Source organism: Etheostoma cragini, chromosome 14 (assembly GCF_013103735.1).
Source record: "Etheostoma cragini isolate CJK2018 chromosome 14, CSU_Ecrag_1.0, whole genome shotgun sequence".
NCBI classification, from domain to species: domain Eukaryota; kingdom Metazoa; phylum Chordata; class Actinopteri; order Perciformes; family Percidae; genus Etheostoma; species Etheostoma cragini.
Window position 1 is genome coordinate 20129044 of NC_048420.1, and position 15151 is coordinate 20144194.

General features: G+C 40.0%; 1 protein-coding gene and 1 long non-coding RNA gene across 2 annotated transcripts; both read left to right on the top strand.

Annotated features, from left to right (window-relative positions):
* Positions 1-14154, top strand: LOC117956536. The gene is made up of 4 exons (XR_004659309.1): positions 1-13; positions 2179-2182; positions 6101-6107; positions 13346-14154. It is a non-coding gene; the product is annotated as an uncharacterized LOC117956536 (long non-coding RNA).
* trhrb (thyrotropin-releasing hormone receptor b) lies at positions 10920-13346 on the top strand. Its single transcript, XM_034891616.1, has 2 exons — positions 10920-11919; positions 12472-13346. Exons 1-2 carry the CDS (start codon positions 11137-11139, stop codon positions 12895-12897), a joined length of 1209 nt encoding a protein of 402 aa, XP_034747507.1. The 5' UTR covers positions 10920-11136; the 3' UTR covers positions 12898-13346.
* Positions 14155-15151: the final 997 nt, after the last annotated feature.

Genomic DNA, 15151 nt, shown 5'->3' on the forward strand with positions numbered 1-15151 from the left:
TTTGTTGTGGGCTGTGTTTATAACTGGCCTGGGCCCCACTGATCCTGTAAAAGGAAATCGTAATGCTGCATACAATAACATTTAGATATAGCCGCGTTTTAATGAATGATTATTACGGTAATTAAAGGTAATAGATCACATGTGTGTCATCTTCAGGTTTTCCACATACTTTTGGCCTGAAGATGGGGAAATTCACAGTTCTTTATCGCTTGACATATTTCCACACTCTCCACTTCTGCATCCTGGTGAAAGGTTCTTTTCAGCCCGGTGATGGAAGATGTACAACCATCAGCTCCATACATGCATGCCTTCTCACCGGGCAGTGGAGGAGACGTGGTCATTATGATCTGGGCGATGACCAGGGTTGCATTCGCCACGCCACATAAACACAGCCTACAGTCCATGTGTTTACAGGCTGGTGTTTTAACACTTAATGAATGACAGCATAGTGGAACGGGTGTTTTCACAGGAGAAGTTATAGTTGTTGACAATTAGTGAATAGTACATTAATAGACACTTAAAAGTGTTGTTTTATTTAACTACATGTTATAGTGTATAAAACAAAAACATCATGTGTTACAGCAAATGCAAACATTGTTAAATAAGGGGATCAAAAGTACAGTGTTTCCTGATATTCTTTGTTTGACTTACATTTTTTAAATGCGGACTCACAAGGTGATACGATGCACGATGCTGCGACATTAATGCCACTACAGTTTCTGCTGCCCTGCCTATAGCAGTTTCTAATACATAACCATGATTGTGCCATGTCAGAGAAAGTCACACATAACTCCCCCCCTCCCCCCCCCCCACACACACACACACACACTACAGCCATTGGGGCCTGAGGGGGCCGTCTCTACACATGGCACAGAACACGGTCCACGTGCCAAACTTCAGCTGGAGGTTGAGGTCGAAATGTCTGTGTACATTTGATTGTACATTAAATCATAAAATGTAACGGACAACATGCAAGTGTATACGTTGCAGTTAAAAGGAAACAAAAGGAGAGTGGGACTAAAGATGCAGCTCTCTCAACACCTGCACATACTATATATTGAGCAAAGCCTGCAAACGCTTATCCAGCGGTATCCCTTCTGCGTGATGTGTTCTCCTGGGATGTAAGTGTGTGTAAACCTCCATCCTCCAGGCAGTAAACAGAAAAGAGGAAACATTCATCTGTCTAAGTACGACTTTAAGCGCAGCGCTGCAGTGAAATAAAAACCAACCACTGAGAGACATAGGCTACTGAGATGAGCTCCTGCAAACATTCTGTGCCGTCCCCGTCTGTCCACCAGACTATTCTCATGCGATATTTTTGCTAGCGACAGCACTGCTCTGTTGTTTATGATTTAAAGTGATTTGTCATTTCCTCCAGAGATGCTCCCAACCAGCAGGGCCCATTTTATTAAAGCCATCCGGCGAAGTGTGGCATTTTACACTGACGGATCTGCTCTGAAGCCAGAACACAAGTAAAGCTAAGAATAGTGTATAGGAGGCCAGCAGCAGCAGAGGCAAAGACACAGGTCCAAGGTTAGACCGGGACACAGCAATGCAGGCATTAAGGATGCAGGAAGATACAACTGAGTCAGACAGCCTATCAGCAGGGGAGGACGTCTTTGACTGGACAGATAGCCTGTAGTTAATCATAAGAGCTGAGTAAAGCTGTAATGCGAAGCTGAGCTGAGTGGTCTCATGTTCCTCTGCGGTGTCACTCAGCACAACTTAAAGGGTATTTTGGATGAGGTTCAAGCAGGTAAATCAAACAAGCGTTAGCCCAACAGCACAAGTGCAGCTGAACTAGAGTCACAAGAGGAGACTAAAGGCCCCTGTGCACTTCTTCACTTCCTCAATAATAATCCATCAAGAACCAACATCTTCAACCACAAACAAACACATATGAAATGATTTCGCCCATCAGTTATTGGACCCATTCCCGATGAAGAAAATTCTGGGTTTTATAAAAAGCAACATAACTTGCTGCAGCTGCTTGTTCAAAATCTATTGAGGGAGGGATGTTTTGTTTCAGCTTGCACAAGTGAAGGAGGGCCAAGCTGAGTGTTTATTTTTTTTTTTTTACCGACACCAGATTGTCTAAACAGTTGCTACATCATATGAGTTTTTTTTTTTTTTGCTTGCAGTTTTGTACAATTCCGACAAATCCTGTTTTAAAACCAGGAAAGTCATGAGAAGTGTAAAACATGAGAAAAGGAAAATGTTTTGTTTCAAGGTTATAAATCACTTTTTGTATGTTTGTAAGTAATGAAGATATGAGACCAGATTCATTGCTGACAAGGGAAACTCACCATGTTTTAACCTGAAACTACAGAAGGTGGAGGATCTTACTTGAAGTTAGTATGTATTTTTTGACGTGGAAGTTTCTTGTACAGCGAGAGAATAATTTGTTGGAAGTGAGACTCTGTTGAAACCGAATAAAGACAAACTGAATCAAGGTTTGGTCTTCTATGAAGGTTTTCTGCAGAGAACAATTAAAATGACAAGAACAGTTTTCACAATGCACACTTGGGCTACAGAGTGACAAGCGTCTTTGCCTCAGTAGTCTCCTGCCTTATATCCCGTCCCCCCAGGGAAAAGAATACCTTGTTTGGAAAACAGTCTAATCTTAGTATGACAATTAATAAGAACATCTTGTCTCTTTGGATAGGCTATGGTCTCGACCTGGGACCTGCTATGATGAACACAGCTCTAGACAACTGCTTCTGTTTGACTTTTTGCCATTTGTCCTTGGAGGAAAAGAGATTCCAAAGAGAGATTCAGAAGTCATACACCCTGAAAAGCATTTTGAATAATAATATGAATAATCAACACATGCTCATTATGGGACATAAGAAATCATGCATGAAATTAATTTTCCCATTACACTTTTAAATGTTTCTGAAACTGTAATTTTTCATCTGATGATCATAAATGACCTGTAACAGCAAACGAGACTTAAAGTGAAAACAATGCTATTTTTGTATACAGTAGTTTTTTATCGAGGCCTTTCCCAGGTCCGATGTTTCCCGCTAAGTCATAGAATTTTCTGCAGCTAGACGGCGCTACAGAGCCCACATTTCAACTGGTCACAGATTTCAGCTGAACACCAGAAAAGCCTGTGTTATTGTGTCCAGCCAGGTAGAGGATGGCAGGAGATTTTTTTTATATAGGCCTAGTGTGTGTAGTGTATTTTAATTTGATTTTAAAAGTTATTTTCTCTAGTTATGGCTGATACTGGGGTAGGGCAATCAGAGAAAAGAAGGAAATTACAGGGTTGTTTTCTTTTCAATTGCTAAACAATTTTTTAGACTAGGGTGTTTTTTTTAATCTAAATACTTAACAAAATTCACAAAACTACACGCCCAAACTAAAATAAAAATCTAACTTTTGCACAAAATAGCACACACTTCATTCATATCACCAAACTACACACTGTTGGCCGTAATGAAAAGTATACTCTTATCTTTTGTATGCTTTGCCATACACACACACACACACACACACACACACACGCACACACACACTTTAATTTTCACCAAAAAAGTCAGTGCAACATATGCACAGCAGATATATTTACAGTGGACTGAACAAAAATATACTCACTAAAAACAGTAAACTGAAAAAGAAAACAACAGAAAAATATACAGAAATAAAAAGGCAAGAAAAATAATTAGGCAGCATCTGTTATAGAAGGTTGGTGAATGGTGGACTCGAAATGCAGAGGCGGAAACTGAAGGTAGTTTTGATGCTTCAGTGAAAAACTCAAATGCACAAAAACCAAAGTAGTCCAGGAAACAGGCAGGCAAAAAACAGGTACAGTAAAAAATAAAGTCCAAGTATAAACAGAAAACACAAGAACACTAAACAGGACGACTAACAAACAGTAAATGTTAATTATTAAAAAACGTCCCCGAATTGGCCCTTAGGTATGTAATGTCTATTTCATTCATACACTTTGGATTGCGCGATATGGTTGTATGTCAGTAGCCAACATTAAATCGCACCCCACCTTCCATTTAGCGTGGACGTTTTGTTTCTTTTAGCCCGTGTTTGTGTTGGCTTACTATTTTCTTTTCCAGAGTCCCCCTGTAACTGTGTAAAGTGTCCGAGGGGTTCATTAAATGCGCCACATAAGTCATTACTACTTTCGTTGAAACAACAACCTCTTGCCTATGCTTTGACCCGTGTCATGACACAGTGACAGTGATGCCAGATTTAGTTCAGAATACATCCGAAGTGGGCCCAGACCATGGGATTCACTCGAGAACTCATGAGTCCTCGATGACTCGTGAGTTGTCAATAACTCGGGAGTCAGTCAATTGCGCGAATTAGTCGTCTATGTGTAGATCTGTAGCAAATGAGCGAGTGAAGTCTCTCCTCTAGGTCAAATCCACAACGAAAGCCAGTATTTCACTTCTGAAATAATATACAATGTTCTACACGTAGCCTAGCTATGCCTACTGTGGGTTTTGGTGTGTAAATATAGTATGTTACAATGCAATTAGGTCGAGCAGACAGTCCGAAACATTAGAAGCTCGCAGACAACTCACGAGTCCTCAATGACTCATGAGTTGTCGATGACTCAGGAGTTCTCGCGTGAGTCAGTCAATTGCACTAATCAGCCGGCTATGAGTGGATCTGTAGCAGACGAGCAAGGTCTCTCCTTGAGCTCAGGGTAAAGCAGATCCACAACACAAGCCATTCTTTCACTTCTGAAATAACATAGCAGCATGTTCTGCACGTAGCCTAGCTAGGCCTACTGCGGGTTTGGTGTATAAATGTAGTTGGTTAAAATGCAATTACGTCGAGCAGACAGTCCGAAACATTGCAAGCTTTCCTCAACTCGCCTAGAAATGTAGCATGTCAAAATTAGGTTCACCAAGGGCACATCTCCGTTCCCGTTTTCTGTGTCTACATTGAAAGCCTATATATTGCTTATGCTACACTACGTTGAGACAATAAATAAACATTCTGGCTCAACATGTTTTCTTCACCGTGACTAACTGGCTCTCCTTTGAGCAGCTGCATGAGGTGGTGAGTGGGTGTGCGCAGTAAGACTGAGTTTCTTTGGTGATTTAGCAATTCTGACTCGACTGATTCAAGTGACTCCAACAACCCGGATCAGTTTATCGAATGACTCAGAAATACCCAAATCCTTAAAAGGAATCAGGTTTTCCAGGCCTGGTGGGCAATGCAGCACCATGAAGAAAAGACGTTTTCGACAGCAGGTGTGGGAAAACACTCCCACTTCTGTTCAAAGAGACGCTAAAATCCACACAAATTGGAAGTTACATATAGGCACTTTAAGTAAAAATCTTAATCTTCTTATTTGCTAAATTTAAAGTATCTAAAATAAAAGTATTCATTGTGCAGTCAAATGTTCCCTGTTTCAGTGTTTTACTTTTATATTTGATCTTTGTAAAGAAATATTTCTCCTGCATTAATGTGTATTTTGTATAAATAATTTATTTAGTTTGAGAAGTAGGAGAATTGTATCAAATGTTGGAGATGCATGGTTTTCACTGGACAGGGAGGGTATGAAGAGTTGTAAGCTGAAAAGTAACTAAATCTGTCAACTGATGAACTCCATTAATGCTGCTGTGCTGCTGACTGTCAGCTGTCTGTTTGTGAGACATAAATCTGTTTTGGTTAAACAGGCTTTAGCTTTAAAATGGCTGACAGCTGCAGAGGAAATTCTCTATTTTTCTCTTCTGATCTTTTATTCTTTCTTTCTCCTTTTTTTAATCTGAAGGAAAATAAAATTCCTGATTAAAAATATTCATTTCAAGTGGGCTTTTAAAAAGAAATTTCAAAGACGAGACAGCGTTTGTAGGCAGGTCATTACTGAGTGGAGCCCCGACTCCAAAGGCTCTGACACCTTTATGTATGAATCTGGGTCTTGGAACAAAAAGCAACCTGTCCAAGTTTCTCAGGGTGCGGGAAGGCACATAGGGCAATATTAGATCCGATAAATAATTTAGGGCGAGGCATCTCAGGGCTTTGTAGGTAATTAACAATATCTTGAAATCAATTTACTGGGTAACCAGTTTAAGGAAGCTAGGGTCGGTGAAATGTGATCACGTTTCAAAGGAATCCCTGCAAGACATGTTGTTAATGTGTGATACTGCATACACTGAGCATGAAACAGCAAAACAGTTGTGATATACAGTTGAAACCTAGTTTTAATGTGATTCTTAAAACTAGGTTTCAGTTGTGATATACAGTTGAAACCTTAATGGGATTCTTTTGAAACCACATGTTACATTTCAGTGAGTCCTTTACAACTTCAAAATCTACAAAAAAGGTCCTTGAGGCAGTAATGTACAGGAATACCCTGCTAGACCGTGAGGAACCAGGTGGTGAAGAAGTGAGAGAGCTGTCTTAGAAGCAGAAAGTGATGCTTTCTGTCAGGGGAGGTCATGGACTGGACCCCACAGTGTACTACCATTAATGAAGGGGGGTCAGGGTCAGCAGCTTGTTTATGGCAGACCTTGAGCCATGGCTGCAGTGTGTGTGCGTGTGTGTGTGCGTGTGTGTGTGTGTGTGTGTTTTGGACTGATTTCCTTTAAGTTGGCTGCCAATGTCTCAGTGTGTAGTCTCTAGACATGTAAAGGCAATCTCTTTTTTTATTTCAACAAAAAATATTTTCTGATTTACTGAACATTATGGGTGTAAGCTTATGTAATTGCTGTGTACCTTGTGTAACAGCAGTATAACTTAAATGAATGGACACGTGTTATGGTTTATAGCTCTTTGGGAATAGATACATGCACACTGATATATGTTATGGGCATAAATGGTGCACAATATCATCAGACTTAGTCTATCCATATGGACATGTACAGTATGCATGGATGGATATAGATAGATAGATAGATAGATAGATAGATAGATAGATAGATAGATAGATAGATAGATAGATAGATAGATAGATAGAAAGATAGATTTTGTTTAGGCTACATCTGTTTAAATTTGACAATTGGCTGTTTCAATATTTTTCCTAAATTATAAACATTTATATAGTTAAATATAAAGATTTTCTTTTTGGTGGCTGGTCAAAAACACTGTCCATAACCATCATCTTAATTGAAGCTGGAAAGACAAAGATGTATAATGATGATATAGACATTTTAGTTGACACTAGTCAGCATTTACCGGACCTTAGGTTAATGCTAAGAGTTCCAACATCAGCTGTAATTTGGACATGGAGTAGCGGCAGAGGATATCATCATATTTCCCCTGCTGCCATCGTTTATGGTGTTTTTTGTCAGACCTAAGCATTACTCTTGTTAGTGAACCTCAGCAGAAACATGGCAATGGCCATTTTTGTTATTGTCAGAGGTAATAATCTGTGGACCCAGAACATAATCAGGTCCGCCAGGATCTAATGTGACAAATGTTCCCCCTGCTGGCTTCAGGTTGGAACCAGGCAGAGCTTAATCTGCAGAGATGTCGTTTTTATTTCTTTCCATCAAAATTTAGAAATTTAATCTGACAGAAACAAAATAATAAACGACATCTTTTTACAGAAAGCCGACATTACAAACTTGGGTAGTACAGTTTGAGAGACCTAACAAGATTCTAGGTTTTCAGGTTGATAAATACTTCATACTAGAAATCATGCTGTCAATTTTGGCCTTTCCTGCTTTTAAATATGGACTCACAAGTCCTCCAGTATTATTGTATGAAAGTGTGACGCTAATTCACTTGAGTATCCATTCAAGATAGTATGTTCTTTGATAGATTAACAGTAGAAAAACAGAGGAAGAAGAAGTTAGTTACATGTAGTGGGTAAATGCAGCCCAAAACACCACCTCAAAGCTCCATTTGTTTTTGTGTGTGTTTCTTTTAGCTTTTTTACTCTGAACTCTATTATAGTGCACAAGTATGCAAATTATTTGCCCTAAAAGAAAAGAAAAAAAGACAATTCTCAAGTCTCAACCAAACAACACAGAAGAAATTAATGCAACTCAGTAAAAAGGACTTTCTACAGAAAACTACAGCCATTAACTTCATGTTTTTTTTTACAACCCATTGCATTTGATGTCAAATGTAACTCCTTTTTTAAATATTTTTTGATTTGCAAAGTGTGCCATGCATTGTCCGCATGTCTTTCCCAATGTTAATTAAAGAGCAACCACGTAAAATCACAGGACAGGTCTGCGGAGCTGCTCTCTTAATGACAAAGTCACATGACAGCTGTCCTCAACAACATCATTGGTCTTCATGGGAGTGCACGTCTTTCAGCATTTCTCTCCCCCCATGTCTTGTCTCCACTACGCTGCTCTCTGTCAAAACAAGAGGCAATGGTTCTTTGGATTCAAGTTTGTGAAATTAATGTTATATAGGAACAGAAAAGTCTGATTCCTAGGTTTCCTCTGAGTCTCGGTTTGGGTGCTTGTCAGGTGTGTCCTTTGGGTGGCAGTAGAACTCTTTCACTCATTTCCTTAAGCTTTTTCTTTCTGCCACTGCTGCTATGATTTAAATAATGTAATCAAGCAAATATGTGTAAACTGGACCTGAATATGATAACTGTAATATTTAAAACAAGAATCATTAGCCCTGGAAAATTTACCATTGACTTCATCATGAATATGTAAACAGTATTTGCATGCAGAGCCTGTTTAACAGACACCGATCCCTCTGATTATTTGAAACCAAGTGATAAAAAAATGACAGAAATCTTCATTTGTGCTATTTCACTGTCCACAAGATGCTACAAAATTGGCTTCTTAAATCCACATTGCTAACATGTCCACTCTAAAGGTAGAAAAATAGATTCCCAATTAATGTCAATTTAGAAAAAATTAACTAATTTAAAGATGAAATCTTGCCGCTAGAAAACAAATCAGCATAATTAACCACAGCAGATTTGTATTTTCTAAATTCACCCAGGACAAAAAATGCAGATTGAACAAAAATGGATTCAAGAAACTGAGCTAAAACGGACGGTTCATGCTGAGAGATAACAGGAATCATGGGAGAAAATGGGGGGGTGTCATTATTATGTAATTCCCTGTTGTCCGGGTCCACCTGTTGGTCGGGATGAACAGCTAGCAGTTTCGGTGTGTGTGTTTGTGTGTGTGTGTGTGTGTGTGTGTGTGTGTGTGTGTGTGTGTGTGTGTGTGTGTGTGTGTGTCTGCGTGCGTGCGTGCGTGTGCGTGCATGCGTGCGTGCGTGTTGGCATGATCCTCACCACTTTCAGCTGAGTTTGTGGAGAATGTGCACAGTTGGTGTGGAGGAGAGTTTTTCCACCTCCACACTGTTAAGAAGAAGAGAACAGGCGACTGCAGATTCCCATGTTGTTGGACAGCATGGCAGCTAATAGAGGTCACTGCAGATCTGTCTTTTTGTTTTTTGCATGCTGGCTACATGAAAGAGTACTGGTTTGTTTTTTAGCTTCAAGCTTTTTCTACCTCACATGTAAAAAAAATATACTGAATCAGCTTCATTGTTGAGTGAAGTAAGTTGATTCAGTGTGTCTATAAAAGGCAGTGTTAATATATAACTGCAATAGTGAGGTGCTGAAACTCTAATTAGTACTTAAACAAAAATGTCAGTACAGTGTCAGATATACTCACTGTAAAAGTATTAAGTAATGAAATGCTTAACAAATTTACATTTCAGATACATTTTCCTCCATCTTTCTACCTCAGACCTAAACCCATGTATAGATAGATAGATAGATAGATAGATAGATAGATAGATAGATAGATAGATAGATAGATAGATAGATTCCTTTGAGGCTCCATTTCTTTAAATTTGACAATTGGCTTGGATAATAGTGTTTCAATATTTTTACTAATCAATACACATTTACATAGTTAAATATAAATTTAAATATAAGGAAGAAGTGAGAGAGCTGTCTTAGAAGCAGAAAGTGATGCTTTCTGTCAGGGGAGGTCATGGACTGGACCCCACAGTGTACTACCATTAATGAAGGGGGGTCAGGGTCAGCAGCTTGTTTATGGCAGACCTTGAGCCATTCCTTTGAGGCTCCATTTGTTTAAATTTGACAGTTGGCTTGGATAATACTGTTTCAATATTTTTCCTATTCTATAAACCTTTATATAGTTAAATATAAAGACTTTCTTTTTGGTGGCTGGTCAAAAACACTGGCCATGACCATCATCTTAATTGAAGCTGGAAATAAAAAGATGTATAATGATGATTAGGACATTTTAGTTGACACTATTCAGCATTTTCCGGACCTTAGGTTTATGCCAAGAATTCATACATCAACTGTAACTTGAACACATACAATAGAACAGTCAAAACTCATATTCTACTAAATTACGGTACTAATGATTATGTAGACGTTTCGTTTGGCAAAAACATTCCTACAAAAGAGCATGTAGGCTCCACAATCTTTCAAAAAAGTAATCCAATTTTAAGTTGAATCCCAAATAGAAAACTGCATGTAACTTCACCTGCAGCCATTGATCAGCTCCATCTTCCAGAGACTGCAGTTCATTCCATAATGCAGCAGCCACCTTATTAAAGTAACAGCCTGTTGAGCTGAGCTGGTTTCAGAGTTGTTTTTTTTGCCCTGTAAAAACACACAAATCTTAAAAAGGGATTTGTTATTTGGGGGTTTGCCTTTAAGATGCAGATCAACAATCCACAGACTATTTCCATGAAGAGAGACAGAATAAGAGGCAGTTGTTTAGATCATATTTCTAGACAGCACTAACACTGATTATTCAGCCTTAATGTAAGTAATGAACTAACAATATCAAATAAACAGAAATACAAAAATATGGTGTTACATTTTAGCGCAGCTTTGTTGATGGGGGAGGTCTAGTGTCCAAATTTACTAATGGACTAATCCCCTCGCATGCGTAATGAAAGCTCGTGCGTGCCAAGAGCAAGGCTAAAAACCCAACCGCCATCTGCCCGACACACAGTTTGCTCTGACGATCACGGCCACGCATCGCTTTTTACGCACAACGCGATCGTGTTATTAGAGTCCGCGCAGCTCACTCTTTCTCACATTATGATGGTTTCATGTGCAACATACGTCAATATGGTGCAATTTTGAGCTTTTTGAGATCGATTTACACTTTTCCCGGAGCTGCAGAGTTGATTTATCACTCGCTTTTGTCGTGCGTAAAACCTATTTGAAACTAAAACATAAAGATGGAAAACTTCACAACAGTTCCAGAGCTGAACCACACTTTGGGCGTTTGGACGGACTACAGTATCCAGTACAAAGTGATAAGTAGTTTACTGCTTTTTACGATTTGCGCTTTAGGAATCGTTGGCAACGTTATGGTCATTCTGGTGGTGCTCACAACCAAACACATGAGGACTCCAACCAACTGCTACCTGGTGAGTTTAGCCGTGGCTGATCTGATGGTGCTGACAGCGGCATGTTTACCGAGCATCACGGACAGCATCTTGGGATCCTGGGTGTTTGGCCACTATGGGTGCCTCTTTATCACCTACTTCCAGTATCTCGGGATCAACGCCTCCTCTTGCTCCATAACAGCGTTCACCATAGAGAGATACATCGCCATCTGTCATCCGATTAAAGCCCAGTTTCTGTGCACCCTGTCCAGAGCAAAAAAGATCATTTTGTTTGTTTGGGCATTTACTTCTCTGTACTGTGTGATGTGGTTTTATCTGTCAGACATCAATGAGCTGGTGTATGAAAACATAACCATCATCACCTGCGGCTACAGAGTCCCCAGGAAGTATTATTTACCCATTTACTTTTTTGATTTTGGCGTCTTTTTCGTGTTGCCGCTGCTGCTCTCTGCGGTCTTGTACGGCCTCATCGCCAGGATCCTTTTCCTCAACCCGCTACCCTCCGACCCCAAAGACAAGAAGAAAAACGGACTCAACAACAACACCAACAATAAGAGAACCAGCTGCAAAAACTCCCGTCACTCCAGCTCCACCGCGACCTCCCGCAGACAGGTGGGTGTGAGCCTGGAGAGGATGACAGCGAGGCTGCTGATTTTTAACAAGGGACTACATTCTGCTGAGGATGTGGCTGAAAAAAAATGTTATATCCCAAACACAAATATCTTCAGATTATAACCATATATATAACAATAGAATCGATTATAAAAACTGTTGATCAATTTAATTGAGTAACTGACTAATTGACCTATTGTTTCAGCTCTAAAATAAAAAAAATAAAAAAAATGTATATTTGATCTGTGGGTCTAGCAGTTAGTTTTGTTTTCATGTAGCTACTGAAACGTTTTGGGAGCTTGCTCTTTTAAAAAACGATTTCAAATGGTCAGAACGTCTTTATTCTCAACAAAAAAAAGGTTTCTATATAGATGTTCGTGAACTCATATTTATAAAGAGAGAGAACTGAATATGTTTACCATGTGCGGCTCCATATGTGTTACTTTTATTTACTTGTTCACAGCTCAACAGTATTGATTTGGCCACTAAAGACTCCTCTGGGAGTTTTATTGCAGCAGCACTTCTTATATTTCTGCTTGTCGCCCACTACAGGTGACCAAGATGCTGGCTGTGGTGGTAATCCTGTTTGCCACGCTCTGGATGCCGTACCGCACTCTGGTGGTGGTCAACTCCTTCCTGGACCGGGCCTACCTGGACAGCTGGTTTCTGCTGTTCTGCAGGATCTGCATCTACCTCAACAGTGCCATCAACCCGGTCATCTACAACGCCATGTCTCAAAAGTTTCGCGCCGCTTTCCGCAAGATCTGCTGCTGCGGGAGGAAAGGCTTGGATAAACCCGCCGCCTACAGCGTGGCCCTCACGTACAGCGCAGTCAAGGATTCCTCGATGGTGGAGGGCACCGATCACTTCACAACGGAGCTGGAGGAGCTCACCGTCACAGACGACCTGCTGTCTGATCAGAAAATGATGTTCCCAGACCCTTGTGTGTACGGGAAGGTGAATTTCAGCGACGCCTAAAGTTCGTTTGAGGCCAGACGATTCTGAGGGTCAATCAAGTTTAAAAGAGTTTTAAAATGTTGCTTCATGGAGTCTGTTAAGCAGGAATATTGTTTTCTGAGTGCCTGCTGACCTTTTCAAAGCCAGGCTGCTTTGGCAAGAGATGTAAACACAGATTGAAGCTATGTGTAATGACAGTCTTTGAGGCACAAAGCTGAGAATGAGCCTGTACATTGTAAAGCAACACACATCGTCAGATAAGCCCCCTCTTCTTGCATAGGTGTTATCTTATCTTGGACCTAACCACATTACACACTGTATATGAGTCAACAAAACCAAAACGGTATTGGATCGTCACAGGGACATATCATGAAAAACTTTTTTAGTCCTTGTACACATACATTTGGGTAAATGGAGTGCAACCCACAGGGTTTGTGGGCTGCTTAGATCAGAATACTGCTCTGATCAGATTCAACAAGCCTTTCAGATGTGGCTCCCCTTCCTATGTCGCATGCAGGCTCATTAGAACACACTACCCTCCCTCTGAGAATCACCACCCACAGCTTGAGAACTACCTTTGCAAAGGTGTGCCGTATTTTTCTCACAAGCCAATCAGATCAGACTAGGCTTTTTTTGTGAGAGGGCTTAAAGAGACAAGTGCTAAAACTGAGCATTTCAGACAGAAGGTGATTATAGCTATCTTCAGACAATTAGTATGGAAAACAAAATGTGTTTTTTGAACATAAAAGCATGTAAATATGTTCTAGCAAGAACCCATAATACAAGAATGAATGTATAAACGGTCATGATATGTCTTATTTAAAGTTGCACGGAGCAGCAGGGCATACGGGGGGCTCCCAATGGCTGCGAGTGGTAACAGTCTGACATAAAGTAAACCTAGAAATCCTGAAAACCCAGATATGCTTTACCAACACAGCCAGTCAGTGATGCTTTTATTCCAATTGATACCAAAGAGATAACAGGAGCAAAAAGAATAACAGCATGAAATACGGCTTGGAAGAGTTGAATTCAGCCTTCATGTTCTGCGTCACCGTTGACCGCACAGTTCATTCTAACATTCAGGACTGGTCATTTTCCTCAGCTTTGGACAGACTTAGGCTAATGTTTTCTGAGCAGGCAGCACCATTAAAGAGTGAGTCACACCTGATCCCTCACACACAAAACAGCCTTTATTTTATTGTGAAGGACACATACACAGCCTTGAGCATGATGTGAAAACCAAGACAAACTGTGTTGAGAGTGTTCTGGAGGCCAGGCTTCGTTGAGTTTTTCCACTGCAGATTGTTCACTGACAGACCAAAAACAAAGTACATAAAGCACTTTGTACTGTACTCTATGATAAATAAAAAAGGCACTGTAGGACGGAAGCAGCTAGGTTGTTAGCCAGGTTGTTGTAAACTGACGTGCACATATAAAAACTCTATGATAAACAAGACTACCATTAAATTAACTGAGATTCAACTGTTCATAGCAACTGCTATAAGTCACTACTGGTTCCAGCAAAATAACCCCTCTTTCCAAACAGAAAATGAAATGATCATTCCATTGAATAGCTCAACAACTTTCCACAGGTAAAAAAAGGCTGAAGAGAATCTACACCACAATCCTTTTTATTTACGTGTTAATATTAAGAACCCGATTTATTATTGTAGGGAAAGAAACCTGTAACCACACCCACTAGTGAGGTCACAGTGCACTGAAACAGCCTGGAGTACACGTCTACATCTGCACAAACTTTCTTATTAAACATTTGTAAATTAATTAATAAGTGCATTAAAAATATATGTATTAACTATTTCAAAAAGAAGCAAAGTCACAACCCTTTATTGATGACTTTCCTTATAGTCTCCAAGTATAAATGTGTCAATAGTCTTAATATATTTCAATACAGCCTTAGTTACAACATAACAACCCAAAACTGCCTTATTAGACAATGGTACCTCCTTCACTATTGAACTATTTGTTGAGGATACTCTCATTTATTTTATGTTTGTTTGAGCAGCAATGCTTTACACTGTAAAAGACTGTATATAGTATTACAGAGATTGAAGGCCCTGACACACATGCACTGCAAAACTGAAATTATCCAGACATTGCCTGGCAGAGCTGGAGGTTGGAACGCAAATGTCTTTACCCTGCCAGCTCCCGAGTAGGCTCCAACGTCCGTGATTGCCGATTTAGCCCAAAGTGTGAGAATTCACGGAAATCGTATGGTTGTGTTAGATGTTTCTGTCAGCCGGCCCAAAACAGAAGA